Below are 27,551 nucleotides of genomic sequence, written 5' to 3' on the forward strand. Positions count from 1 at the left end.
AAACCCATGGCCATGACATGGGGAGGGTGGCCAGCCAGGTCTCACTAGAAGCCCAGTGCCATCAGGATACTTGTGGAGGCAGCAGCTCTCCAGACACACATGGCACCTGCTCTTATACACACCTCTGGTTTGGATCCTGCTATTTGTCAAATTAAGTAGTAAATATCCCTTCATATACCTCAGCAAATGAACACTGGTAATCTGAAAATGACCCCAAAATGTTAGAGAAACATCTAAAAGTCTTGGGTATTTTTTTTCTAATGATGTCTATTTTTGTTTGTTCCTCCTCAGCTATCATCCTTTCCTTAATGGGAGAAGCAAAGGGGCTTAGTGGTGCTCAAAGGCCATTATCAGTACGGGATGGAGGATTTATCCTTTCATACCTTTTCCTCTAGTTTTCTAAATTTTCTTTTATTATTTTTACTTTCCTGTATGGTCCCTCCTTTTCCCTTCTTACTTTCTGTTCCCAGTAAACACTACCTCAAAATATCATTTATTTTATCAAACATGAGGGTTTACTTGACAAGAAAATACATCCCCAAAACACTTTGATCTAGTCACATTTCCCTGAACAATATCCAAGAAGATGCTCCATGTTAATTCAAATAATCAAACAGTGGCTATTTAAATAGCTTGGTTTAGAATCTGAAGGCACGGTTGGGTGCTGTGGCTCACGCCTATAATCCCAGCACTTTGGGAGGTTGAAGGAGGCAGATCATTTGAGGTTAGGAGTTTCAGATCAGTCTGGCCAATGTGGTGAAACCCCGTCTCCACTAAAAATACAAAAATTAGCAAGGTGTGGTGGTGCATGTCTGTAGTCCCAGCTACTTGGGAGGCTAAGGCAGGAGGATCTCTTGAACCTGGGAGGCAGAGGTTGCAGTGAGCCAAGATTGTGCCATTGCACTCCAGCCTGGGCAAAAGAGCAAGAATTTGTCACACACACACACACACACACACACACACACACACACACATAAAATAATTTGAAGGCAGAGGTAAGAACGTTTTAAGTTTTGATTAATATTTCAGACCCCTGATCCTATCATTGGATGGATACAAAGACACAAATGTGTTTCCTGCAATTCTAACCCCTAGACGCAATGTATTACTTTATTTACAATGTGTGTTTGATATAGTACAGTATTTGTCCCCTCCAAATTTCATATTAAAATGTCATCAATAGATACAATATTATCTATTATCTGAATTTTACAAATGAAGAAACTGAGGTGCTATGATTTGGATACGGTTTGTCTCCTCCTAACCTCGTTTTGAAATTTGATCCCTGGTGTTGGAGGCAGGGCTTAGTGGGAGGCTTTTGGGTCATGGGGGCAGATCTTTTATGAACCATTTGGTACCCTCCCTACAGTAATGAGTGATTTCTCACTCTATTAGTTCACTCTAGACTTGTTGTTAAAGAGTATGGCACTTCCCTCCCCTCTCTCTCTTGTTCCTTCACTTGCATGTGACACACCTACTCCCACTTCACCTTCTGCCATGAGTCAAAGCTTCCTGAGGCCTCACCAGAAGCTGAGCAGATGCCAGTTTCATGTTTGTACAGCCTGCAGAACTGTGAGACAAATAAACCTCTTTTCTTTTTTTTTTCTTTTTTTAAATTATTATTATTATACTTTAAGTTCTAGGGTACATGCGCACCACGTGCAGGTTTGTTACATATGTATACATGTGCCATGTTGGTGTGCTGCACCCATTAACTCATCATTTACATTAGGTATATCTCCTAATGCTATCCCTCCACCCTCCCCCCACCCCACAACAGGCCCCGGAGTGTGATGTTCCCCTTCCTGTGTCCAAGTGATCTCACTGTTCAATTCCCACGTATGAGTGAGAACATGGAGTATTTGGTTTTCTGTTCTTGTGAAAGCAAATAAACCTCTTTTCTTTGTAAATTGCCCAGTCTTGGGTATTCCTTTACAGCAATGCAGAACAGACTAACACAGTGCTTCAATGAATATTAGTACAAATATTCCTTATTGACATGGTAACAAAGTTGAAGCATTTGAGGTGAAAAAATATACAGAGGGAGGAACATTCTCAGAACTTATTCTATTTATTTTATTTTATTTTTTGAGATGGAGTCTTGCTCTGTCGCCCAGGCTGGAGTGCAGTGGTGCAATCTCGGCTCACTGCAAGCTCTGCCTCCTGGGTTCACACCATTCTCCTGCCTCAGCCTCCCGAGTAGCTGGGACTACATGCGCCCCCATGCCCAGCTAATTTATTATGATTATTATTACTATTTTGTATTTTTAGTAGAGATGGGGTTTCACCACGTTAGCCAGGATGGTCTTGATCTCCTGACCTCGTGATCCACCCATCTCAGTCTCCCAAAGTGCTAGGATTACAGGTGTGAGCCACTGTGCCCGGCCTCTATTCTTGTTTTTCCCATTTCCCTGAAAGGTAGGAGGCATTTTCTAAGGGTCTCAAGGTATAAATTAGATTTACATAAACCGTGTAGCAGGATTCAGATGAGTTGGTTTGTGAACTAATATGAGGAAGGACCTTTCACATTTTCCTTTGCATAAATCCATAAGAGTAAAAGCAACATCAATTATAAAGAAATTGAAACTTCTTCCAAAGCCCTATTGATAAACAAGCACCTAAATAAACTTGTTAAGTGAACCTATTTTTAAGGAACAAAAATAAGAGTGGCAGGAAAATGTCTGGAAGGTTTCCTACCAAAGTTTGAAGAGTAGCTACCTCAGGAGTAGAGAAATAAAAGAGAAAGAACAGTCTTTGAACTGAACTGTAGATGTGCTTCAACTTTCCACATGCTATAAAATCTTCTCTCTTTCTAGGAGGATAGTCAGAAGGCCATCATCTCCACAGAGCTTGGAGTAACAGATTCTCTGAAGTGGGTTTTTCAGCTACAGATTTTTAGATCTTTTCCAAAAAGGCTATTTCCATAAATAACCTTCCATGCAAACAACTTTTCATTTCCATCAGACCTAAGTTAATATCACTCTTCCTTCTCCTGGCCATTAAAATTCAGGAATGGAACCTGTTCTCTTGGATGTGCACTGCTTGTATGAAAATGAAACGTTTCATGTTGGAACAAGCTTGTGAGCTCTCATCCCTCTTGTCATGGCTCTGGAGAAAGCTCTGACAAAAGAGCCTGGGTAGAAACATGGATAAATACTTGGATACTTAAAAATTCAAGTACAAGTGCCTGTTAAAATGTTGCTTTTAATGTTAAGGCTAGAGATGGGTCAACATTTTCACAGCAGTCTTCTCTTAAGGTAAAAAGTCACCTGGTGATTTCTGTATCATAAAATCCAAAGGCTTTGACCTGTCTCTTCTTTCTGGCCTCTTTGCAGCAATTGATGCTGTTGGACTCTGACACTGAAATCCTCAACTCTTGGCTTTGGACATACTCCTCTTCCTGGCTCTCCTTATGCCTTCTTTATTGTCTCCTTTCTTACTTCTCTGCTTGTCTTCCTTCTTTTTCCTGAATGGGGGATCCCCCTGGGTTCTGTCTCAAGTTTTCTCTTCTGTCTTTACACTCTTTCCTTTTCCCCATCATTCTCTAATCTGACGGTTTCCATGGTCATTCTCTGTGAACTGTCACAGTGAGAACTATCATTTAGAGAGAGAATCTCCGCACTCTATGAGGCACTTTCTACACATCATCTCACTGAGTGCACAACCCTCCTGTGGGCAATGCAACAGTTCCTCCATTTAGATGAGGAGGCAGAGGCTCAGGCAGGTTTCAAGACTCAGCCATGAAATCCAAGACCACCCAGCAGATAAGTGACAGTGCAATGGTTTGATACTCCTGGCTCCAAGGCTCATGCTGTTGCCCCACCACTGCTCCTCCTACCCATGACTCCTGGCCTCCAGTCTCACCTCAAAATCAACAAGAATTTTTCTCTGACCAACTTCTCTCCCTAACAAAGATACCTTCTGAAATGACCCACCGTCTTTCTCCCAATGACCGGGCTCACACCGGCTGGCATCTCAGGCTCATCTTGCTCTCTTCGACTTCCCCTGGTCCTCACATATCCTCACCCCTAATCTCATCTGCTGCCAAATTCCATCTTTAACTTCCTCTTTCTCCTCTCCAAACCAGCCTGCACACTGCTGCCTGCCTTTTTGCCTAGGTCACATTATTCCCTTAGTTATAACCTTTAGAGGTTTCCCCTTGTTGATGAAGTAACATCCAAATGCCTACCTTTTTATTCAAAGTTCCAATCTACATTTCCTGTCAGATCTCTCAGAGTTTCCCTATAAGTGGACCATGTGCCAGTGAAACTGGGCAACTCACAATCCCCCGAGTGTCCAAGTGTCTCATGTTTATGTTTTTATTCAGGCTACTCCCTCTTACAGACAGACACTCCCCATCTACAGAAATCCTCCTCTCTCGGGCGTATTGCCACCCCCCATCAATTCCTTCCACCTGCTCTCACTGGATGCCACTCTCCATCTTGAAGCCTTCACAGGTTTTCATTTGGACTTCTCTTGCAAAACCTGGCATATTCTATTTTGGGTTTGTTATTCCCCTCTTCCTCTTACCAAGGTCCATGTTCCTTGGCAGAGAGGGAATATATGATACTCTTTAGTGTATATCCAAACATCTATTCATTCAAGGCATATAACAGCAGTCTAATAAATGTATATCGATTAAACTTACTCAAACTTTGATAAAAGACAGCGATGTGAGGTCAAATATAATGTTTTACATGGTTTTCCCCCCAGCAAGCAGAAACAAAATGTTTTTCACAAATGAGATCAATAAAGTATAAATGATGACCATGAATATATATCCTTAAAATGATTACCTTTTTCCTCTGATTTAAAAGGAGGAGAAGGCAGAAAGGCAAAAGTGGAGAAGACAAACAATGTTAGGTTTTGTCCAGTGTCAAATGAAGAATGAAGAGAAAACAACTTAGAGCAGAATGCAAGTCATTAATAACAAAGCATGAAAATGCTGAAATATAAACATCCAATTTACATGTAGCTCTCTTGTGACATAAATATTGGCAGGTAAGGTAAACTATGATGATATGAACTTATAATTATTAATATGTTATCCTCCAAAAATGTTCTTTGGTTGATCCCTAACTATAGTCTCTTCCTAAGTAGATGATAAGTTTGCTGACACTTCAGCATTGTTGCAAACATTGATGCTTATTAAGTGTTTTCCTTAGGACCAAGTAGCAAGGAGGATCATGAGTCATGTAAGGCCTCTTTCTCAAATGGTGAACACAATTTTGTTAGATTTTGGGGGGGGGGTGGTGGAATATCCAATCTATAGCTATATTTAATTATAAGAATGCAAACATTTATATCAGATGCAATGATACTCACTAAATGTGTATCTGTATACACTGAAGTTGTAACTTGAATTTCCCTTTCGGGCCAATTTGTTTTAATTTTCTATGAGACAGAAGAAACTTCAAATCATGGACAACCACATGATCTTACTGAGGAGTTATAAGCAACTGGATATGGCAAGATCAGTGCAAATTCATCAGCAACATTGTAAAACAATCTGAAGTATGTGTTGATGGAAAAATCAGTGCTCTCCCATTAGGATTGAACATCATACTATCTCCAAACATAATTCAATTTCTTAAACTCTTGATTTTTGAAATCCAAGGGATTCCTTAAGGTATGAATCTTCTGTTCATATTTAACAAGGGGAAAGTTCCAGATTTCAGGAAGTGGGACATCAGCAATGATAAAACGTATGAGGTCAGGTGATGGACATTACTGAGATGGTGCTAGTTATTGCACAGAGAATCCAGGAAATATCATCTGTGCACTGGAGACTCAAATTTGGTTTGAATAACCAAGGAGTCTACTGCGAACCAATGACTTAGTCAGTGTAGATGTTCTTCAGTGATTGACAGGCCTATTTAAATGTTAACAAAAAATGAATGCTACAATCTCCATATTTTGGGAGGATGGTAGGGTAGAAAAGATAAAAATCTACAAGATGCAATATAGTCACAAATTAAAACCTTCTGGTCACTCACCACAATCATTTGAGCCACGTAACTTTCAGGTCCAGTGTATTCTGTTGGGTCTTTAACTTTCACCAGGACTATGAAGTACAAATAATGCCACATATTGTGTTCTGACTTAATGTGCTCCTCAAATGAAACCGTTTTATTATCAAACTTGTCTCTCTCAAGTCCTGCAAAACACAGGGCAACATAATATATGTAATTCGTCATTTAATCAGTACTTGCTTCTTAGCATAAAAACAAAACATAATAATTATTGTGAAAAAATGCTTTCAGTAAGAGTGTGCCAATTTAAAATGTTATGATTAAAAACAACACAGCACACAAGACCTCCAGAAAAGAGGCCATCATTTATAGATTTTTTTTTCCCAACTAACATTTATTTTTTCCCATAGATCCTTGGAAATGTGCAGTCCTATAATAGATGAAAAAGTTGCAGATAATTTTAAATATAGCCATATCAAAATTTTCAAATTAAACTGTACCATAAGTCTGAGAAAAAGAGGTAAAAATGATCATGCAAGAAAAGGTATGCTTGCTAATCAGGACAGGAGAAAAAAAAAAACCAAACCAAACCAAAACAAAAAAAACCACGTCATTTTACCCAGGAACTTGGATTAAAAGAGGGAAGGAATTGAGAGAGTCCTCCGTTTTAAACCACTTGGAATCAGTGAAAGGAACACAAAGGAGATGGCCGTCCACATGCTGAGGACAACGAGGGCTCACACTACACCAGCCCTCTAGGGTACCATGTTCCAGGCATTTTGGGGAGGGGGGTGATCTGTTCCATTTCCAGGGTACATTTTCAAGCCTTTGGAAGTACAGTAAAGAAAGTATCTAGATAATAAAATTCTTTTCTCTCAAAGTTAGAGAATAGATGAAAAGAAATGAATAGAGATGAAGAAAAACATCTATGGAAACATGAATTCAAATGCCAAGTGAAGTGGGATGTTGGGATTCAGTTTGGTTTTTACAGCTCAGATATTGAAGAAGAAACCAGGAAACTGAAATCCAACCCTGGCTATTCTTTCTCTAAGCAGTTTTTGTGTAAGTTCACTCAGGGATGTAGAACACCCTTTTATTTATTTATTTTTTTGAGACAGAAGCCTCAACCTCCCAGGTTCAATTGATCCTCCCACCTCCACCTCCTAAGTACCTGGGACTAGAGGAATGCACCACCATGCCCGGCTAATTTTTGTTTGTTTGTTTGTTTGTTTATTTTTGTAGAGATGGGGCTTCACAATGTTGTACAGCCTGAAGACTCTTTTTAAATAATAAGATACAAAGCACAATAAGTAAAAAATCTGTCCCAGTGAACAGGTGACATTTTACTTACATTATTGGATATCTGTATGGAAAATACCATAAAATTCTGCTGGCTGATGGCTAGGCCTCATCTTATTTGACCTATCATCAGCTCAGCATGCCCAAATAAACTCCAATTCTCTTCGCTAAACCTGCTTCAGCCACAGTCCTCCCATTTTATTCAATGGCAGCTCTGTTCTAGTTGTTCAAGCCAAAAGCTTAGATGTCATTCTTGAATCCTCTCTGCCTCTCACACGCCACATCCAATCCATGTTGAAATGCTTTTGGCTCTACCTGCAAAATATATCCAGAACTGACCACTTCTCACCCACTCTGCTGCTACACTCTGGTCTGAGCCATTGTCATCCCTCATGTGGATTACTGCAATAGACTCCCAGGCCTCCCTGTTTCCATCTTTACTCTCCACAGCCCATTCTCAACACAGCAGCCAGAGTGGTCCTTTAAAAACCTAAGAGAAATGGTGTCTCTCTTCTGTTGTAAACCCAACAATGGCTCCCCCAGCCCCTGAAGATAAAGGTCAAAGTCCTTACAAGTGCCTACAAGTAGAGTTGCTAGATAAGCTACAGCATGGTCAGTTATGTTTGAATTTCAGATAAACAATAAATAATTCTTTAGTATGAGTCCTATGCAATATGTATTTGCTAAATCCTATGTGACTTTGCCTCATAGCCACACTAACCTTACCTCTTACTATTCTCTCCCTTGCTACCTCCCATGCAACCACACTGGCCTCTTTGCTTTTTTTTTTTAACACAGGGCCTTTGGACTTCAGGACTTTTGGAATGGTTGTTTCCTCTGATTACAAAACTCTTCTCACTGACATCTCTTTAACTAACTCATTCACCTTCAAGTTTTTGCTGAAATCTCACCATCTCAATGTGGTTTAACTTGATCACCCTGTTTAACAACACAACCAATCCCTTCCTTTCTGCTGACCTTCTTGAACACCTTTTCCCTTTTCCTCTTTTTTTCTTATAGGGCTTACCACCTCCTTATAGGCTGAATATAGCCATATCAAAGTTGTTAAATTAAATTGGATTATATCTCTAAGATAAGGAGGTAAAATGATTGTGTAAGAAAAAGCCTGTCTGATAATCAGCAAAGAAGAAAGAAATGTTATTTCATCCAGCAACTTGGATAAAAATGTATTATGTTTATTAAGTATTGTGTTTGTCCTCCCATTGAAGTACAAGAGCCAACTGGGCAGATATATTTGTTTCTTTTCTTCACCAATGGTCCCAATAGCTCAGAATGATGTTTGGTACATAGTTGGCATTCAATTAAATACTGATTGATTGAATTAAGAATATTTCACTACTAAAATATTGTTCCACTAGAATGGCTATAACCAAAACCAGATAATAATAAGTGATGGTGAAGATGTGGAGAAATTAGAATCCCCATGCACTGCTAACAGAAATGTAAAATAGTGCAGCTGCTACTTTGGAAAACAGTTTGGCAATTCCTCAAATGGTTACATAGAGTTACCATATAACTAAGCATACTCCACTCCTGGGTATATATTCAAGAGAACTGAAAATATATGTTCACATAAAAACCTGTACATGAATGTTCATAGCAGCATTATTCATAATAATCAAAAATGGAAACAACCCCAATGTCCATTAATTGATGAAAGGATAAAATATGGTATATCCATATGACAGGATAATTTTTTACAATAAAAAGGAACGAAGCACCTATACCTGCTACAACATGAACCTTTAAAACATCCTATGAAGTGAAAGAAGGTAGTTGTTGCAAAAGCCCACATATTATGGTTTCATTTATATAAAATGTCCAATATAGGCAAATCCACAGAGGCAAAAAGTAGATCAGTGGATGGCTAGCGGGGAGGTGGAGATGGAAGGTTAGGGATCAGATGATGGCTAAAGGGTATGGAGTTTCTTTCTGGGACAATGAAAATGTTCTAAAATCAATTACGGTGATGGATGCACAACTCTGAATATACTAAAAACCACTGAATTGTACATATTAAATGGGTGAATTATATGGTGTGTGAAATATATCTCAATAGAGCTATTAATAACGAACACAAAACACTAAAAACAAACAAAAGAGAGAAAAACAAACCAAACAAAAGAGAGAAAATGTTAAAGTAGATTTTCCCAGAATTCAATTCAAACATCTACCAGTTGCAAGGTAATGAGGCTATAAAAATAAGATTCTTACTATCAATCAATCTGTAATACAGTAGAGGAAACAGACAATTTGTGTTATATTCTGAAGAGGTATAAACTGCCAAAGGAGCATAAAGAAGGGCAAAATGAATTCTGATGAGGGTCATTTTAAAAGGTTTCCAAGAGGTGTAAAACTTGAAAAATCCAGCCTCAGTACGTGATTATGGTAAGTGGAGAAGAGACAGATGGTAATAAAAGGTACTTGATTTTTATTGAGCACCTATTGATGCTGACAACTATAAAGATGTCTAAATATGCTATTATAATTACAGTAATCCAATCTGACCTTTTAGCATGTGAGGAAATAGACTCAGAATGATTCAATAACTTGCTCAAGTTAATACCCCTATTTAGTAGAAGAGTCAGTCAGTATTTAAATACAAATATTTCTAACTCTAAAGCCCATGTTCTTTTGCCATCTGGGCAGGAGAAATGGCATGGAAAAACCAAAGATGAAAGTACATGACCTGTTTGGGGAATGTCAATTACTCTGGTGTGGCAGAAAGGGAACATTTGGAGATACAGACGAAATGGTACATCTGGCAGAAACAATGGCAAGCTTTAAACTCAAAGCTAAGGCATCTGTATTTTATTCTGGAAGCTGCTTCTTCCTCTTCCTCTCCTTCCTCTTCTTCCTCTGCTTCTTCCTCCTCTTCCTCCTCATCTTCCTCCTCTTCTTCTTCTCCTTCTCCTTCTTCTTCTTCGACAGAGTCTTGCTCTGTCACCCAGGCTGGAGTGCAGTGGTGCAATCTCAGCTCACTGCAACCTCCGCCTTCCAGGTTCAAGTGATTCTCCTGCCTCAGCCTCCCGAGTAGCTGGGGTTACAGGAATGTGCTACCATGCCCAACTAATTTTCGTATTTTTACTAGAGATGGGGTTTTACCATGTTGGCCAGGCTGGTCTTAAACTCCTGACTTCAGGTTATATGTTCGCCTCGGCCTCCCAAAGTTGCTGAAATTACAGGCATGAGTCACTGTGCCCAGCCTATTCTGAAAACTTCTGAGTAGAAACTAGTGTGTTCAGAGATATACTTCAAGTCGTTCCTGTGGCAGGATTGAGGGGAAGATTGGGATAAGAGACTGAGGATGCAAGACCCAGGCACCAGGGTAGTAGTGGAGGGGGAAATGTAAAAGAGGGAAACTGGTTGTTCTTCATCTTCATAAGTTCTTGCTCTCTAAGCTTCATCATCCATTCTGCAGTTTTAGCATCATCTTGCTAATGTTTTCTCAATATTTATCCCCAGTATTGACCTTTCTTCTCAACTTCCATCCTATTTCCAGCTGCCAGCTGTATATATTCACCTGGATAGCTTGTGGGGGATGTCAAACTTAGCTCGTCAAAAATTTGTTTCTTGAGCCCTCTTCTTCGCCTCTGTTAATGAAGTCCCCACTGACCAGAGAACTTAAAGTCATTCTTAGACTCAGGCACTGACGTTCCACTCAGCACAGTTCTTGTAGAATGTTGCCTTTCTCATCATTTGCCAAATACACCAAGACACCTTCATCTACTCTCTTTCTGCCTTCCAAGTATTCCTTCTTCAAGACTCAGCTCCCCCACTTCCACCACCGACTCCCACAGACACAACCAGCTGTTTGATCTTCTGGGCCCACAACACTTCACTATGAAAATGTGTCTGTTTCCATCTTAGCCTCTACCAATTTACTGTCTGACTCATTTTCGCATTACCAGCACCTGGCAGAGTGTCTGGAGAACAGTAGGCATACAACTAAATTTGACAGAATAATTAAATAAATGAATAAGAGAGACTGAAGAGGAATTTTGGAATGAAAACTTGAAAGGACTTGATGCCCAATCAGAGGTATAGATTGAGGAAGAAGGAGAAACCAATAATGACTCTGAATTTTCTGACTTGAATGACTTGAGTTTATGATACTTGAATGACTGAGTTTATGATAATATCACCACAGCAAGATACCCTATCCTTAGAATAGGAATTAATTAATTAATTATTTATTTATTTATTTTTATTTTTTTTTTTTGAGACAGAGTCTCGCTCAGTCATCCAGGCTGGAGTGCAGTGGTGCAATCTCGGCTCACTGCAAGCTCTGCCTCCCGGGTCCAGGCCATTCTCCTGCCTCAGCCTCCTGAGTAGCTGGGACTACAGGCACCCGCCACCATGCCCGGTTATTTTTTTTGTATTTTTAGTAGAGACGGGGTTTCACCATGTTAGCCAGGATGGTCTCGATCTCCTAACCTCGTGATCCGCCCGCCTCAGCCTCCCAAAGTGTTGGGATTACAGGCGTGAGCCACCGCGCCTGGCCTCAAAATAGGAATTCTGACCTGTCATCAAATCCCTTCTCCGTGCTGTTGTTCTGTCACACCTGGTCTTTCGACATCTCTTTCTTACTGGATTTTCAGCCTCTAGTAACTCAACGTTCATAATTAATATGGATGCAAGAGCTAATCTGTGTCTCTGCTTCCTGCTCAGCTCTGTCATCTGCTAATCATCACCCTCCCATGGCCACCTTCTGGATCACTGGCTATTGTTTTTCTGAGTCATGCTTCACTTTCAAACATCTGGACATTGTCTTCAAGGCTGGGAAAGTTCCAACTGGTCCACTGCCTGTCACAGAATCTACACCCTCTTGTCCTACTCTGGGTGTCCCTTGGCACACACCTGGAGCCAGTTCTCTCCTACTGTGGAGATTCTCTCCTTTGTTATTTGGTACTATGTCCTTCTTTGGATCACAGCTTCATATCCAACTTTACCAAGAACTATTTCTAGACCAGTCACTATTTTATAGCCTACTAGCACAACCCCCAAATATACCAAACATTTAAATCATTCTTGTTAACTAAGTTCTCCTAACATATATGAGATGAATTATATCATTTGTGTGGTTGGAGCTTCTAGGAATGAATGAATATACATTATCATATATATCAGATATACATTATCATAATGCTTCTTATGTGTTTCTGCTGAAGGTCCTTTAAGGGAAGAGAGCAGAAAATGTATATGTTTCTTTTACTGAGATCCCAGAAAGTAGCAGCTAAAAGTACCTGAAGCCAATTATCCATTTTTTAAAAAGTTTCTATTTTATTTTAAATATTCACACTGAATTTGCTCTATTTTATGATAATCTGTTTGTTCTAATATAAAAATACTATTTAAGTCTACACTTAGGTTAAATTATCTAAGTGTTCCCTCAGATTTTTGAATAAATGTGAAGCTTCTAGAAAACAGACAATATTGATCTTACATCTCTTTGAGCATCCTGCGATGTCACCCTATATTCCTGTGGGCAGCACTCCACAGAAACAATACCCTGCATGTGCCAAAATCTGGAGCAACCTGGAATCAGCACACCTGCTGTCTGTAGTACATACGATCTCAGTATTTTATCTTCCTTTTGTAGATTATAAGCCAGACAAGTATAGAGACAGTATCAGCCTGAGGCTGACTTATTGGATAGTCATTCATTAAGCAAATATTTATGGATCTTCACCAATACACATTATGAAAGTGAAAAAAACGGATAAGACATGGATCTGGTTCTGTTAAAGAAGAGAACTTAACGTGTTGAGGGCAGACCTTCAGTTAAGCCTCCTGCTAGAGATTTTGATATACATGATCTCATTTATACTTATCACAACACCAAAGCGTGGCATTATATTCCTCATTTTCCAGGGGAGGGAACAGTAGCTCAGGATGATTAGAAATTTGGCCAAGATCACATAGCTAGGATGCAGAACCAGTGTAGACCTATGACTACTTGACTATAAAGTTCATGCATTTTCTTTGATGTGAGAATGCATGGCATCCAGCAGAGGTGATCAGACAACAGAAATATGTACAGTGCCATATCACTAAGTGCGATGTGAGGAATTTAGGGGCAGGTGTGTGAGATCAGAGAAGACTTCTAGAACAATGGCATTAGAGCTGTGCCTCAGAGCATAGGAATTGGGGCATTCCAAATGAAATTGTTCTCCCACAACTAAGAATACATGGAGAGTCTAGGAAGTTAAAGGTAAGTGATGTAGTTGCCCTGGAACTTGAGCTATAAATGGGAGAATGGTGGGGGAGAAGGTAGGCAAAAAAAGAAGGGGTCAGATTGTGGGGTAGCTTAGATGCCAAGAAAATTAGAGTTTCAGAGTTATAGACTGTGCAATGTTATTGATGGCTTTTTGAGTAGGGAAATGAATAATTCAAACTGGAAAATTTAGTCTGGCAACACCGAGCCGGCCATTTGGGGTTGTGAGCCAGGGTTAGCCTGAAAAACCAAGATGTGGCTGTGGGAATGTGTGGAAGGATGTGGGTGAGATTGTGAAGGTGGATTCATTAGCACATGGTAGCTAGGGCACCTGGAAAAGAAAAAAGGAGATGCTAAACATGATGGTGTGGTTCCCTCAGATAACTGAAGGCACTGTGGGATATTATTAATAGCTATATGGATGTCAGGATAAAGAGCTAGGCTAGAGGAGGGAGTCGGAAAGGGATGATGCATTGGCTTCAGACATGGCCAGTTTGGCTGCCAGGAAGACATGCCTATCTAACTGTCCAGTGAGCGACTGAAAACAGAGGGGAAAGCCTGGGGAAAAGGTTGGAGCTGAGCATGCATACTTGGCAATAACCTGCATAAAAGTGATGTCAAAGAGGAGGACAGAGAGAAGAGACAAGGAGTCAAGAGCAAAATCAAAACCTTCTATTATGGGGTTTTGAGAGAAGGAATAGGACCCTGTGACCAAGAAAAAGAAGCAGAGGGAGAAGAAAAGGTCAGCGGGAAGTTAACAGTGAGATTCAAGAACACTTCAGTTTGTTGATGACAGTTATTATGATGTTTAAAGGAATTTATAGGTGACTGGCTGTTTAATAACTGTGAAAGCCAAAGAGAATTCTGACTGTGAAGGGAAAGCTTAGAGGAGCAGGAATCATGGGTAAGCAATGGGCTTAGGTTGCTGTTCATGTTTTTGGTTAAAATATAGGAGACAATATTATGTCTTAGAATGAGGCTTCCAGCCTCTGGTCCATTCTTCCAAAGAGCATCTCTTTCAGAGGTAGTGCACCAACATGATGATGATCACGACCATGAAGAAAAGAGCATAGAGGAAGAAGCAGTGCAAAAGAAAGACCATGAGATACACCGAGAAGTTTCCGAGGGCAGCGTCATTCTCCTGTATGGGACTCACCCTTCTAAACAACAGCTTGGCCCCATAACGCTATACCCTTCCACCAGGATCTGTCCTCAGGCTTGGTTATAATTGAATGAGAACCTGTCACTTTGTCATTTTAGAATAGGATAACTGAGTGGACTTTTGAGTTAGGTAGTCCTCTGTTCAAATCTTGGCTTTTCTGCTTACTAACTGGATGTTGATGGGAGCCAAGTCTCTGTTCCTATGTTTGTAAAGGGGTGGCAATATTCATCATACATAGTATCAAAAGAAATACCTAAGTAAAAAGCCAGACATGTAGTAAGTATTCAATAAATAATCATTTAAAAAAATGTTTATGATGAGGCTGAAAGGGGACAGAGCTCCAGGTGAGGTGACCCAAGGGAAGAGAGGATCATCCTTGGAAAGGCTGAGAAGAGAAGAAAGGAGACACACATACATCTATTGTGAAGAAATGGAGGTGGTGATAGTTGTCACTTAAAGAGAAAAATAGAAAAAAAATACAGGGTGTGGGTTATTTTTTCTATAAAGGTAGGAGGAGGTATATTTATCTTCCAAGGTAGAAAGAGTGTCCTCTCAGCCTCTTCCCCAAATCCCCGAATTGTATGACATCTTCCTTGATTACCTCTCAATTTTGCTTTCCCCATCTAATTGAGACATTAAACAGAAGACTCTTGGATCACTCTCAGTTTCCTTCTAGCAAATCTCTACTCAGCACTGCACAATCCACTCTACCTGAATTCACCAAAGCCCCTTAAATAAGAAATCAGAAGGCTTTTCCAGATCATGTTACTGGCTTTCTCTGCTTGGAGAGAGTTGATAACGAATCATTTATTTCCAAATTGTTTTCTCCCCTCTCTTCCACAGGTCACCCCTTCCTGGCTCTCCTCACAGTATTCTGACTTGGTACTCTGAGTTGTTGCTGTGTGCTCCTCTTTCTTTTCTAACTCTTCAAAGCTGGGGCTTTCCACTTGTAGTCTCTCTGCTTCTCGTCTCACTTGGACACCCTCCTCCACACTCCAGATTTCACTGTCACATATAGGCTAAGGATTCCCCAGTTAAGTCTCCAGTGAAGACTCAATCTCTGAGGCTCAGACTCATGAACTGACCTGTGCTGTATCCCACTGGGGTGGGTCATTATACACCTCAATTTCAGGATTCTCAAAGTTAAACTCAGCATATTCCTACCTAAATTTTTTTTTCACCTATTCTTAAGCTCAATCACTTGTTAGTATTACCATCCTGTTGGGCACCCAAGCTATCTTTCATATCCTTTCCTAACCATCAAGATTTAAAGATGTGATCTCCTAAATATCTCTTGACTTTGTCTTCTACCCTTAATACTGCCACCACTAACTCTCCTGCTTTCGTTACCTTTCACTTGGACTGTGGTAATGACCTCCTACCTGATGACTCTGTTTCTGGTACCGTTTCCTGATGAATGACCTCCCAAAGCTGCCACAGTGCTCTAAAGCAAAAACAAAAATTAGACCCTGCACTGTTCTACTTAAAATTCTTTAATGGTTCATCTTCCCCTGTAAGTCCGGATGATAAAGTCCAAGCTGCCTAACATAAAAGGCCACACGTGGTCTGGCCAACCTCCTCTCTTAGCGTGCCCTGTTCTGAAGTTTATGTCAGCAATACTGACCTGCTTTAGAGTAAGTGAAGGCCCTTGTACTGTTCTTCCACCTCCATGACTTTGCTTGTCCTGGCCTTTCTGCTTGTATTCACTTTGATCTGGCAACCTCTCCCTTTCATCTTTTACCACCAGCTCAGTTACCATCTCTTCTAAAGGCTTTCCTGACTCTTCTTTCTCACTCCCTACTCCACCCTGGAGAGGTATCCCTCCTCTGGGTACCTGCAGCTTCCTGTAAACTTCTCTACCATTTCCTTCCATGCATGAGATAGCAAGGCTATTTATTGTGTTTGTATCCCAAAATAGATCGTGAACACACCAAAACAGGGAATGACTACTTTCTATTTGTTTCCACTGAATATAGCATATTATTTTACATTATTACCTGGTACACCTTCAACTGCTGGAGGAAGGTAGAAAAGGTTTGGAGAGCCACTGAGGTGAATGAGTCACTCAACAAAAGTTGAAGCAAGGAGAGAATGAAATGTATTAAGGGCCCAATCCATTACATAGAGTAATGTTGTAGTGAACACCTTAGACTTGTTTTGTGACTATCACCAAAAGATTTTTTTCAGCCTAATGTGGAAACAAGGAAGGTGACTGAAACCTAGAGTGGGTGATCACCCAAAGAGGAGGATAGATTCTAGGGTGCCAAGAGACCAGCTACAAAGACATCTGAAGCCAGAAAGAGGTGGTGGGTACAGAGAAGAGGGCAGAGCTGAGGGGGATGATGAGGGCAGCGAGAAGGAAGGAGAAGGCTATGTGCACTGGGAGAGATGATGGGAGAAGGGGAGGGGAGTGGTGTGTGTGTGTGTGTGTGTGGGTAAGAGAGACAGAGAGAGAGAAAGAGAGAGAGAGGAGAGAGAGAGAAATTAAAAACAGAGAAGGGCCAGGCACGGTGGCTTACACCTGCAATCCCAGCACTTTGGGAGGCCGAGGTGGGTGGATCACCTGAGGTCAGGAGTTCGAGACCAGCCCAGCCAACATGGAGAAATCCCGGCTCTACAGAAAATACAAAAATTAGCCGGGCTTGGTGGTACACGCCTGTAGTCCCAGCTACTTGGGAGGCTGAGGCAGGAGAATCAGTTGAATGTGGGAGGCGGAGGTTGCGTGAGCTGAGATCGTGCCACTACACTCTAGCCTGGGTGATAGAACAAGACTCCATTTCTAAATAAATAAATAAACAAACAAGCAAACAAACAAACAAACTGAGAGAAGGCTCAGTTCAGAATCCAAAACATAGTGACATCAGTGAGTAGAAGTTCAAGCTGCTGGAAAATCATACTCGGATTCACATTCTAACAAAATTAAATGTCATTCTGTTGTGTAATAAATATGTTACTGTGATTAAAAGCCTGTTTGCCAGTTGGTGAAACCTTTTGGCATTTTGCATCACATTTCTATAGTCAGAGAATCATGTAAATCACAGAAATAATGACAGGATAGCTTTGGGGTATAATTCCTCTCCCTATTTATAGAAGCAGAGAATTCCAGTCTAATGCTCAGTTACATAATCTAAATTTTATCCAGCCTTCATTTTGAAATAATTTTTCCAAAAGCATGAAAAATAAAAATCCCTCTAGCCCCTCTTTCCTGCAAACAGTTTGTTCATCTATTATTTTAGCATCTGCAGAACACTTACCACAGATGAAACAAGTTGTCTTTAGAATTTCTTCTTTTTTCTGTTTTTCACTTCTGAGATCAGCAAAAGTGTCGATGATAACACCAAAAATCAAGTTCAGAACAATAATGATAACAATGAAATAAAAAAGAAGGTCATAAACCACTCGGGCAGCAAACAAGGGCTCCTGAAATAAAAATTAAAAAAAAAAAATGTGTGTGTGTATATAGATACATACATGTATGTGTATATATATGTGTATGTGTGTGTATATATACACATATATATACACACACACTTTCTAGGCATACTGATTGAGCACACTGTCTAGCATAGAGCATATATTCAATAAATGTTTGCAAAATGAATACAAATAGTATTCCAAGTTGGAAAAATAAGGCTCACTTTCCATCGTTACTTGAAGTGTTGTAAGAAAAACCTCCTAGCCTATTTCCAGAACCACTTAAATTTCTCTAGGACTGACACATGTCTTTCCCACAATGGTGGGACTTTGCTTTCTTTAGAAACAACTTTATTATGCCATTCTGCTAAATGCATTTTGGCACAGTGGTCTCCTATCCCAGACATTGTAGAAAAGGCAGTTAAATGCCAATTCCAAAAGTCAGTGATTAGGGAGCAAAGGAGGACCTAATGATCTGTCAATTTCTGAAATAGGCTTTATTCTCGGACATACAGTGTCAAGTATATACAGCTCCTTCTTATTTCTACCTGATGAACAATATTAAAATGCAAATTAGAGACCATGCAATCCAGTGTTTTAACAGAAGAGGAACCTGAGGTTAAGAGGTTAGATGACTTGACAATATGATACAACTGGCCTGAGCAGAGCTAAGATGCTTCAAGCTCCCCCCCGGCACTTGAGATTTTGCAGCTAGTGAGAAATGTTTTCACTTTGCCATTTTAATATATGAAATCCTGTTAGAATTGGCTCAATTGTATTTATCATGGATAAATGATGGAGGCTATTCCTATGCAGAAGCAAAGAGTAAATCTTCATGCTCAAGAAACCTGATAGGCAAGAGGAAACCTCGTTTATGTTATTTATGTAACAATCAACCCTATATAAAGTTCGCAGTCATGATTTCATTGCTGTAATGCAATACACAGATTAACTTGGAAACATTTCACCACTCTACAAACACACAAAGAATTGTAGTACATTAGCTGTTTCTATGTAATCCTAGCAAACAATTAATTGGCTTTAACAGCCATGGCTATACTTTTAAAGCAAATGGTACAATATATTATCCTGAAAACCAAACCCAAATTATAAATGCTGTGAAGAAAGGTTTAAAAAAAAAAGATCTGCTTCCTGAAAAAATACTTTTGCTCTGGCTTACATCTTTTGATGGCCTTCTTAGCACATCCCCCACACCACCGCCGTTCCTGAGGCCCTGGTTCAGCACGGTGACAATGCACATAAGGAGAGTGTCACACGTCCTTTCAATTCCATCTTCATACTCTTCATCAGCTAAAAAACATATAGAAATATATGATATAAACTATGCAAAAATATATAAAATAAAATACACATAAAATGAAATATACATACAGTAAATACACATACATATACATAAGTATGTATATATACACATATGTAAATATACATAAAATAAATATACATAAAAGATACATACAAATATATAAGAATATAATATTAAAAACAGTGTAGCAAACTTACGTTTAAAAAAATATACTGTTACCTCCTTCTAACGGGCTATTTCTAATTGTGCCATGACACAACTTTTGGAAGTCACACAGCATCTGTTCCATATGTGGCAGCACATAACTGACACATAATAATGAAGCTACATATATAATGTCCTCAAATATTTTGTTTCTTCTATAGGTGGAAAATAACAGGACGAAAAGCACAAAACATAAGGCTCGCATTCATTGTGCTTGTTATGGTAGGAAGAGATTGTGGCAAAACCTGGAAACACAGTCATGTTACCAAGGAGGCAGAAGTACTGCAGGGGAAAAAGCGTGAACAAGGAAGTGTGCTTGGCTTCCAGTTCTGCTCTGTTTCCGCACTGGGACTTGGACAATATTAGGATGCTCATCTGTAAAATGGGGAGAGCTGTCTGGGGGTTACACTCTTCAGAGGGTTGTTTAAGAATTACATTTAGGGGTCCAGGGGAGGTGGCTCATGCCTATAATCCCAGCACTTTGGGAAGTCGAGGCGGGTGGATCACTTGAGGTCTCGAGTTCGAGACCAGCCTGGTCAACATGGAGAAACCCCATCTCTACTAAAAATACAAAAATTTGCCAGACATGGTGGTGTGTGCCTATAATCCTAGCTACTCAGGAAGCTGAGGCAGGAGAATCACCTGAACTCGGAAGGTGGAGGTTGCAGTGAGCCAAGATCACGCCACTGCACTCCAGCCTGGGTAACAGAGCAAGACTCTGTCTCAAACAAAACAAAACAAAACAAAACAAAACAAAACAAAACAAAACAAAACAAAACAAAACAAAAAACAAAAAAAAAAAAAAAAGAAAGAAAAAGAAAAAGAAAAAAGAAAAGAAAGAAAAGAAAAAAGAAAAAATACATTTAGGGTATGTAAAATATTATACTTTGCACAGAGATTGGCATACACACAATAGTTGCTTAAAAATTGGGGCAGATATTATTTCTTTATTGCAGTTAAGTGTCTAAGCTTTCTTGAGGACCAACCTGGAGTTCTTGATAAGAAGTACAATGTATTTATGTAAAAAATTCTATTTAGGGATGAAGGGGGAAAGAGAAAAAGATATAATATGAAAGAAAAATTCCTATTCTTATTTTGTTTAAAGGTATTGGGATCCAACTTGAAACATGATTTCTTAGCCATTTAAAATAGTGAAAAATTAATACTAAGTTGGATATTAGAATCAGAAATTCCTAACACTGGCAAATGACCAGAAATGTAATTTTCTCACCACAAGGTTAAAGAACCACAGGGGTGATAAATTTTGGGATTACGCAGCCACAATATGCATGTCAAGGCATGAGTATAAAAACAACAAGAACAATTCAGTCCAACTTTATCTACATGCTTCATGCCTACAGTACCTTTGATACTTTGTTAAGAAAAGGCTAATTGTCCTCTTCTGAGCTGACTTTATTTTAACATCCTACGGATATGGGATCCTGATATTTTTACTTTCTTTGGAGCTGTTTCCTTTCAAAACATGCTGGGATACACCTCGAGAGGAGGGCTGAAGTCAGAGACGAAGGCACGAGTGCAAAATGCAGCATCAGAGACGTCGGCAGAATCTGTGCTTGGTCACTTACCTTAGTACTGAGTCCAAGGCACATTTTGATTTAAAAAGTAGGAGAACTAGAACTCCTTTGGAGGAAGGAGAAATGGGGAAGAGGTAGGGCCTGTGGTGACAGCAATCAGAGCAGCAGTGCAGACAAGGAAGCCAGACCAAGGGTGGGGGAAGCTCAGTCTGGAATGTGCTAGTGAGGTCCCCCCATACACAGCAGTAGATGCCAACATGATGACTGAGAAGAATATGAGGAAAAAGAGTCAGAAATGTGTAAGAGAGTAAAAGGAGCTTTTAAGGGGAAAATCATTTTCCAATAATCAGGTCATGTGGAGCATGTCTACATGCTACTTTGCCACAACTGGACTTTCCATCACTGCCGTCTATCTAGTGTCACGATCTGCATTCATTTATTCATTCAGGAACTACCTGGTCATGTCACAACAAGTGTTTGCTAAAGGCTTAGTAAATGTCAGATTAATCAGCACATAAATGCTACAGGAGAGGGTTTCTACCTCTCTCCAAAAATTTAGAAATAAGATTGTTCTCTAAGAGGTGAGCTCAGTAAAATCCACACACAATTCATGTGATTAGCCATTGTGAAATAAAAGGAATTGGCTGAAAATCTATAATGAGAGAATTTGTTTTCTGTGTGGCATGTAAATGGGAGGAGAACACCCCAGTCAGGTCAATGCCAGCAATCATTCTGTTCAAGATAATTAGTACACAGGCACACTGATTTTATAGAGGAGCCTCTATGCCTTCGGTTAATAAGGTTTACCTTCCTGAGATGCAGCCACTCTCAATATGGTAAGCCAAGTTCCCAGGCATCCAGCCTGAAAGTCAGGCTCTGAGTCATGGCAAATTCATCTAGTAAATGCCACCTTGTGGTTACCTGTGTAATCAGCTGGCCTTGTCCATGCCACACCTGCCTCCTTTCACTACTCCAACAGCCGCTGGACGAGGTGCTAGGAATATATGGGAGAAGGATGGAAGTGTCCCATCTGTAGAAAATGTACAGTCCCTAGGAAAGGTGGGTCAGCAGCTGAACAGGGGCAGTGCAGTATCACAGGATGCTGCGGAGGCAAAACAGATGCACATCTCACAGACGGCGGCATCAGTATCCTGAAGGGGGTATCACCTGAGTTGGATTTTGAAAGAGGTCATGATTGGCCAGTAAAATCAATGAGGGAAGACATTCCAAACAGGCACGAAAGCATGCGGGGTGTTTTGGGAAACTCAGGAAGTTGGGAATGACTGGGCCTTTGGTAAACGCAGAAGGGTGTGGGAGGTGTGAGAAGAAACGCAAGAGGGTACCAGGTCATGAGGAGACTCATACATCAAGCTGAAGGATTTAAACTTAATCCTGAAATTAGGGGGAGGCACTGGAAGACTTTCAACAGGGTAAGGTGGCTTTCCAGCTAGTTGGTGAAATAGTACAAGATAAAACACGTACAAGACAAATTCGCATGCAGTAAAAGACACAGAAGTGGAAGCCAGGCATGGTGATACACATGTGTAGGCTCCGCTACTCAGGAGGCTGAAGGGGGAGGGTCACGTGAGCCCAAAAGTTGGAGACTGCAGTGAGCTATAATCACACCACTGCACTCCAGTCTGGGTGACAGAGAGACTCTGTCTCTTAAAACAAAAACAAAAACAAAAACAAAAACAAAAACAAAAAAAAAACAAGAATTCTCAGCAAACTACCACAAGAACAGAAAACCAAACACCACATGTTCTCACTCATAGGTGGGAACTGAACAATGAGATCACTTGGACACAGGAAGGGGAACATCACACACCGGGGCCTATTGTGGGGAGCGGGGAGTGGGGAGGAGGGAGGGATAACATTAGGAGATGCTAATGTAAATGATGAGTTAATGGATGCAGCACACCAACATGGCACATGTATACATATGTAACAAATCTGCACGTTGTGTACACGTACCCTAGAACTTAAAATATAATAAAAAATTTTAAAAAAGGAAAAAAAACAAGCAAACAAACAAACAAAAATGTAGAAGTAGCAGTGATGCAAAGAGATAGAAATAGGGAGAGAAACTGTACACAGATAATTAGAGGGGAGTCCCTCTAATTAATGTAGACTCTATATTAAGTAGTAGAATCGAGTTTGCCTTGACTCGTCAATGTTCTAAGACTTGAGTAGAAAGGCATTTCACATGCCAGGGACAGAATGCCCCAGAGGTAGAAAAATGTATGCTTGTATGACGAACAGCAAATAAACCAGTAAGTATGGGTGAGAGGAGTGGAAGACGAAGCTGGAGCAATAAACTGGGAGCTCTCTGTGAAGCTGTAGGGAGTTTGGATTTTATTGGGCAGGTAATGGAGCATCATGGAAAGCCTGAGTTGGGGTAGGGGAGGAAATATTCAAGGCGGTGATTTCTGACAAATAGTCTAGGGGTGATATACTGGATGAATTGAAGAGGAAAGAATGACTGGAGGTGGAAGGACCACTTATGAGGCAATTGCAATAATTCAGACATGATGTTCTATGATCCTCAACCAGGGTAATGGGAGAGAAGAGGCAAAGAATGAATGAAAGGAAGCTGACAGAACTGTAGGCAGAAGGGGGAAGGCAGCATTAAATACAACTCTGAGGCCTCCGAGCCATGGGTGACTTAGGAGAAGGATCGTGCCATTAGACCATAGAAATAGGCCATTTAGAAGGAAAAACTGGATGTAGGGTGTTTTGATGAAGGCAAAGAAAGCATCTCAGATGATTTGTATGTTTACAGAATGAGAAGACGATAAAACATTTTTAAAAGTCAGAGAGGACAAGAGAGTTCAGAGGATACTGTGATCCAAATTAAGGAAGATAGTAATTTTAAAGATGTCAAAATTGCAGAATAGTCAAAGGCAATGAGAAACAAAGAAACGGTCACTGGATTAAACAATAGGGTCATCAGGAAACAGTAGGAAGAAGGCAAATAGAGAAAAAGCAGTGCAGAAATTAAAGGAGAGAGGGTCGGTCAACTGTTTTACAGGGAAGTTTGGCACTAAAGGAAGGAGACTAGTAGGATATGAGTTTTGGGGAATAAGAAAACCCAGAGGAAGGTTGAATTAGGACCTAAGATGTGTGTAGGAAGAGAGAGAAAGAGAGAACAGATGATGACAAGGAAAAGATTTCAGAGGTAAGAACAATGGTCCAGCTGATGGTGGCCATGAAGTAATGATAAACACAGGGGTAGTTACAAAAGAAGGGAGAGGGCCAGGTGCAGTGGCTGATGCCTGTAATCCCAGCACTTTGGGAGGCTGAGGCAGGCAGACTACCTGAGGTCAGAAGTTCAAGAACAGCCTGGCCAACATGGTGAAACCCTGTCTCTACTAAACATACAAAAATTAGCTGAGCATGGTGGCACAAGCCTGTAATGCTAGCTACTCAGGAGGCTGAGGCAGGAGAATCACGTGAACCTGGGAGGCAGAGGTTGCAGTGAGCCAAGATCGTGCCATTGTACTCCAGCCTGGGCAACAAGAGCAAAACTCCATCTCAAAATAATTAAAAATTAAAAATTAAAAAAAGAAGAAGAAGAAGGGAGAGAACATGTTGCTTACAAACAAAAGGAAAGAATTAGTGAAAATAGACTTTTAATGTGGAGACATTTAAAAAAACTAACTATATACCTATGAAGGACTTACAACAGTGCTTGGCATATAGTTAGGATTCAATACATTCTAGCTATCGTAATTATCCTTACTGAGAGATGGTAGTTAAATCTTATTAAAAGTTATGGTTTTAAAACAATCAACAAATTCTATGCTTGAATTCTATGAGGTTAGATAATCCTCATTTTCAGTTGACTAGTAAAATACAGTATTTTTTTCTTAATTTATAATGCAAATAAAATCTTTTATATGAGGGAAGGAATACAAACATATTTTAGTGGCTCTGAAATAGTTCCCTCTAATCTGAGGTGTTAATCTATAAATTTTAAAAAATATTGGCCATGCTTGAATAACAGTATTTAATAATGTCATTTTTCTGCTTTAATAATTAAATTATTCAGTGTTATGGTTTCTTAGAAAACAAGGGATTGTCGCTGAGACTCGTTTGAAAGTATGAATGCAAATGGACACCTCTTGTGGGTGGAACAGCTGAGGTCAGAAGTTCAAGATCAGCCTGGTCAACATGGTGAAATAACTTCTCTACTAAAATACAAAAATTAGCCAGGTGTGGTGGCACATGCCTGTAATCCCAGCTACTCAGGAGGCTAAGGCAGGAGAATCACTTGAACCCGGGAAGTGGAGGTTGCAATGAGCTGAGATAGCGCCATTGTACTCCAGCCTAGATGACAGAGCGAGACTCCGTCTCAAAAGTGAATGAATGAAAGAAAGAAAGAAAGAAAGAAAGAAAGAAAGAAAGAAAGAAAGAAAGAAAGAAAGAAAGAAAGAAAGAAAGAAAGAGAGACAGACAGAGAGAGAGAAAGAAAGAACAAACCTCATGCTTGTTAAGTCTTAAACTTTAATTATAATCAATTCATTGGTGGAAATGCTGATTTTAAAAAGTTCAACTAGATCCAAACTGTCAGTACTGCTGGAAAAATAAATAAATAACAAGAAATAAAAATTTTAACGAGAAAAAAAAAATTAAAACACTGGGGACCCAGTGGGAAGCGAAAATGTAGAATGCATTAAGGCTGACTGGTTTCGGTATTCATCAATCTTTTCTATTAAAGTAAAATACCCAAACATATTAAATTTGAATTATTCATAAATGTTAAGTGTCTGTGAACTTTGTCCTTTTTTCTGTACATTCAAATGATTTTTACTTGTAAAATAACTATAATTGTGTTTTGTAAATTGTTGCAAAAAGGCCTTGCTTTTTTTAAGGTGAATATTTTTGTTCAGGAACCAGGGAGGTCTGCAGCAAATGAAATACGAACTTTTTTTTTTTTTTTTTTAAACACAGTTGGTTGCCAGTTACTGTGTGAATTTTCTGGCACTGGGACAATGACCTTCCCTGCATCCACAGGAGCCCTCCGAGGGAGCTGGCCACTCTGCCTCCTAGTCACCGTGAGGCTTGTTATTAAGCTACTGTGTATGTCTGCGCCTTTTGTAACATGGACCTGCTGTCCACAAGGTAACAAACTAAGGCTGTCACAGATGCACACTAGGGTTTGCAAGTTAAAATTTAATCCTGGCCTTAGACATAGAAGTTATTTTTAAATTTAAGTGACACATGCTGCACAACAAACCTCAGGTTCTAGCTTTCACTCTACTTTTGCAGTTAACTACATGCAGTCAAAATTTAAAAGTGGCAAAGGCTAGCAGATCAAATCCATAGCATTTTCAAACAGATGAATTTTATCACTTACAATGTCAAATACAAAAAGTGTATGGGAGAAAGAGTAGATTAATACAGGCATTCCTGTATTTTCATTACTGATGGAGGAATACTCCCCAATTGTGAAAAGCTATTGCCACCATCTCTGGCTTCCAGCAGTATCTGTGACACACCTCCAGAGATGAAACTCCTCCACTCTCCAGATGGAATCCTCGCTTTCCTCCCTACTCTGGCAGCTATCCTTACAAAATCATCTCCACCTCTTCCCCCAACTCCTAGCTCTGCTGCAGCCTAAAAGATGGAGACTTTCCCCAGTGTGCCTGGGAGGAACAAGTCACCATTTGTCCATAGGAAGGAGAAATGATGTTCTTTGTGTAATATATTAAGTGAAGTGCAGGTTATAGAGGTTTTCCTGGGAAGACTTTTATAAGAATTTGTATTCAGGTTCATGAATAACAGTTTATCAAGCTTAACATTATTAATATTTTGGGCTGGATGATTCTTTGTTGTGGGCTGTCCTGTGCAATGCGGGATGCTTGGCAGCTTCCCTGAACTCTACCCACTAGATGCCAGTAGCACCCCATCCCAGTTGTGACAACCAGACATATCTCTAGACATTGTCAGATGTTCCTGGGGGGTTGGGGTAGGGGTGGGGACAAAATAAACTCCAGTTCATAAATATGTAATAGAGAATATTTATATTCAAGAAATTGCCTTTAGTAGGTATAAAGAAAGGCTTAAAGAAAATCTATCCAAACATACTCAGTGAAATGAAATAATCTCAAATTTTGGTTAGGGAAGAAATAATTTATAGTGATCCTTTAATTCGGAGGCAATAAGACAGAAGGTTGGAACCTAGGCTTTGAAATCTATGTTGATATATATTGATTAACTAGCTATGTGATCTTGGCAATCTATTTAATGCCTCTTTCCTTAGGGTCCTTACCTAAAATGTAAGGATAACTAGTAGTATCTATCTATCTCACAGGGTTGTTGTGATAATTAAGTGACATAATGCACACAATGTGCTCAGCACAGTACCTGAAATGAGTAAGCCTTCTCCATGTCCTTGAAC

At 39.9% G+C, this 27,551-nt stretch overlaps 1 protein-coding gene across 1 annotated transcript in view; it reads right to left on the minus strand.

Moving 5' to 3' along the window:
- Positions 1-27,551, minus strand: part of ITPR2 (inositol 1,4,5-trisphosphate receptor type 2) — a 493,060-nt gene that overhangs the window by 40,407 nt on the left and 425,102 nt on the right. The window contains exons 53-55 of the mRNA XM_010379849.2: positions 19,266-19,396; positions 17,926-18,091; positions 5,997-6,157 (exon numbers count right to left, since the gene is read on the minus strand). Coding sequence (XP_010378151.1) covers positions 5,997-6,157; positions 17,926-18,091; positions 19,266-19,396 — 458 coding nt within the window. The remainder of the gene's footprint in view (positions 1-5,996; positions 6,158-17,925; positions 18,092-19,265; positions 19,397-27,551) is intronic.

Source organism: Rhinopithecus roxellana, chromosome 10 (assembly GCF_007565055.1).
Source record: "Rhinopithecus roxellana isolate Shanxi Qingling chromosome 10, ASM756505v1, whole genome shotgun sequence".
Taxonomy (NCBI): Eukaryota; Metazoa; Chordata; class Mammalia; order Primates; family Cercopithecidae; genus Rhinopithecus; species Rhinopithecus roxellana.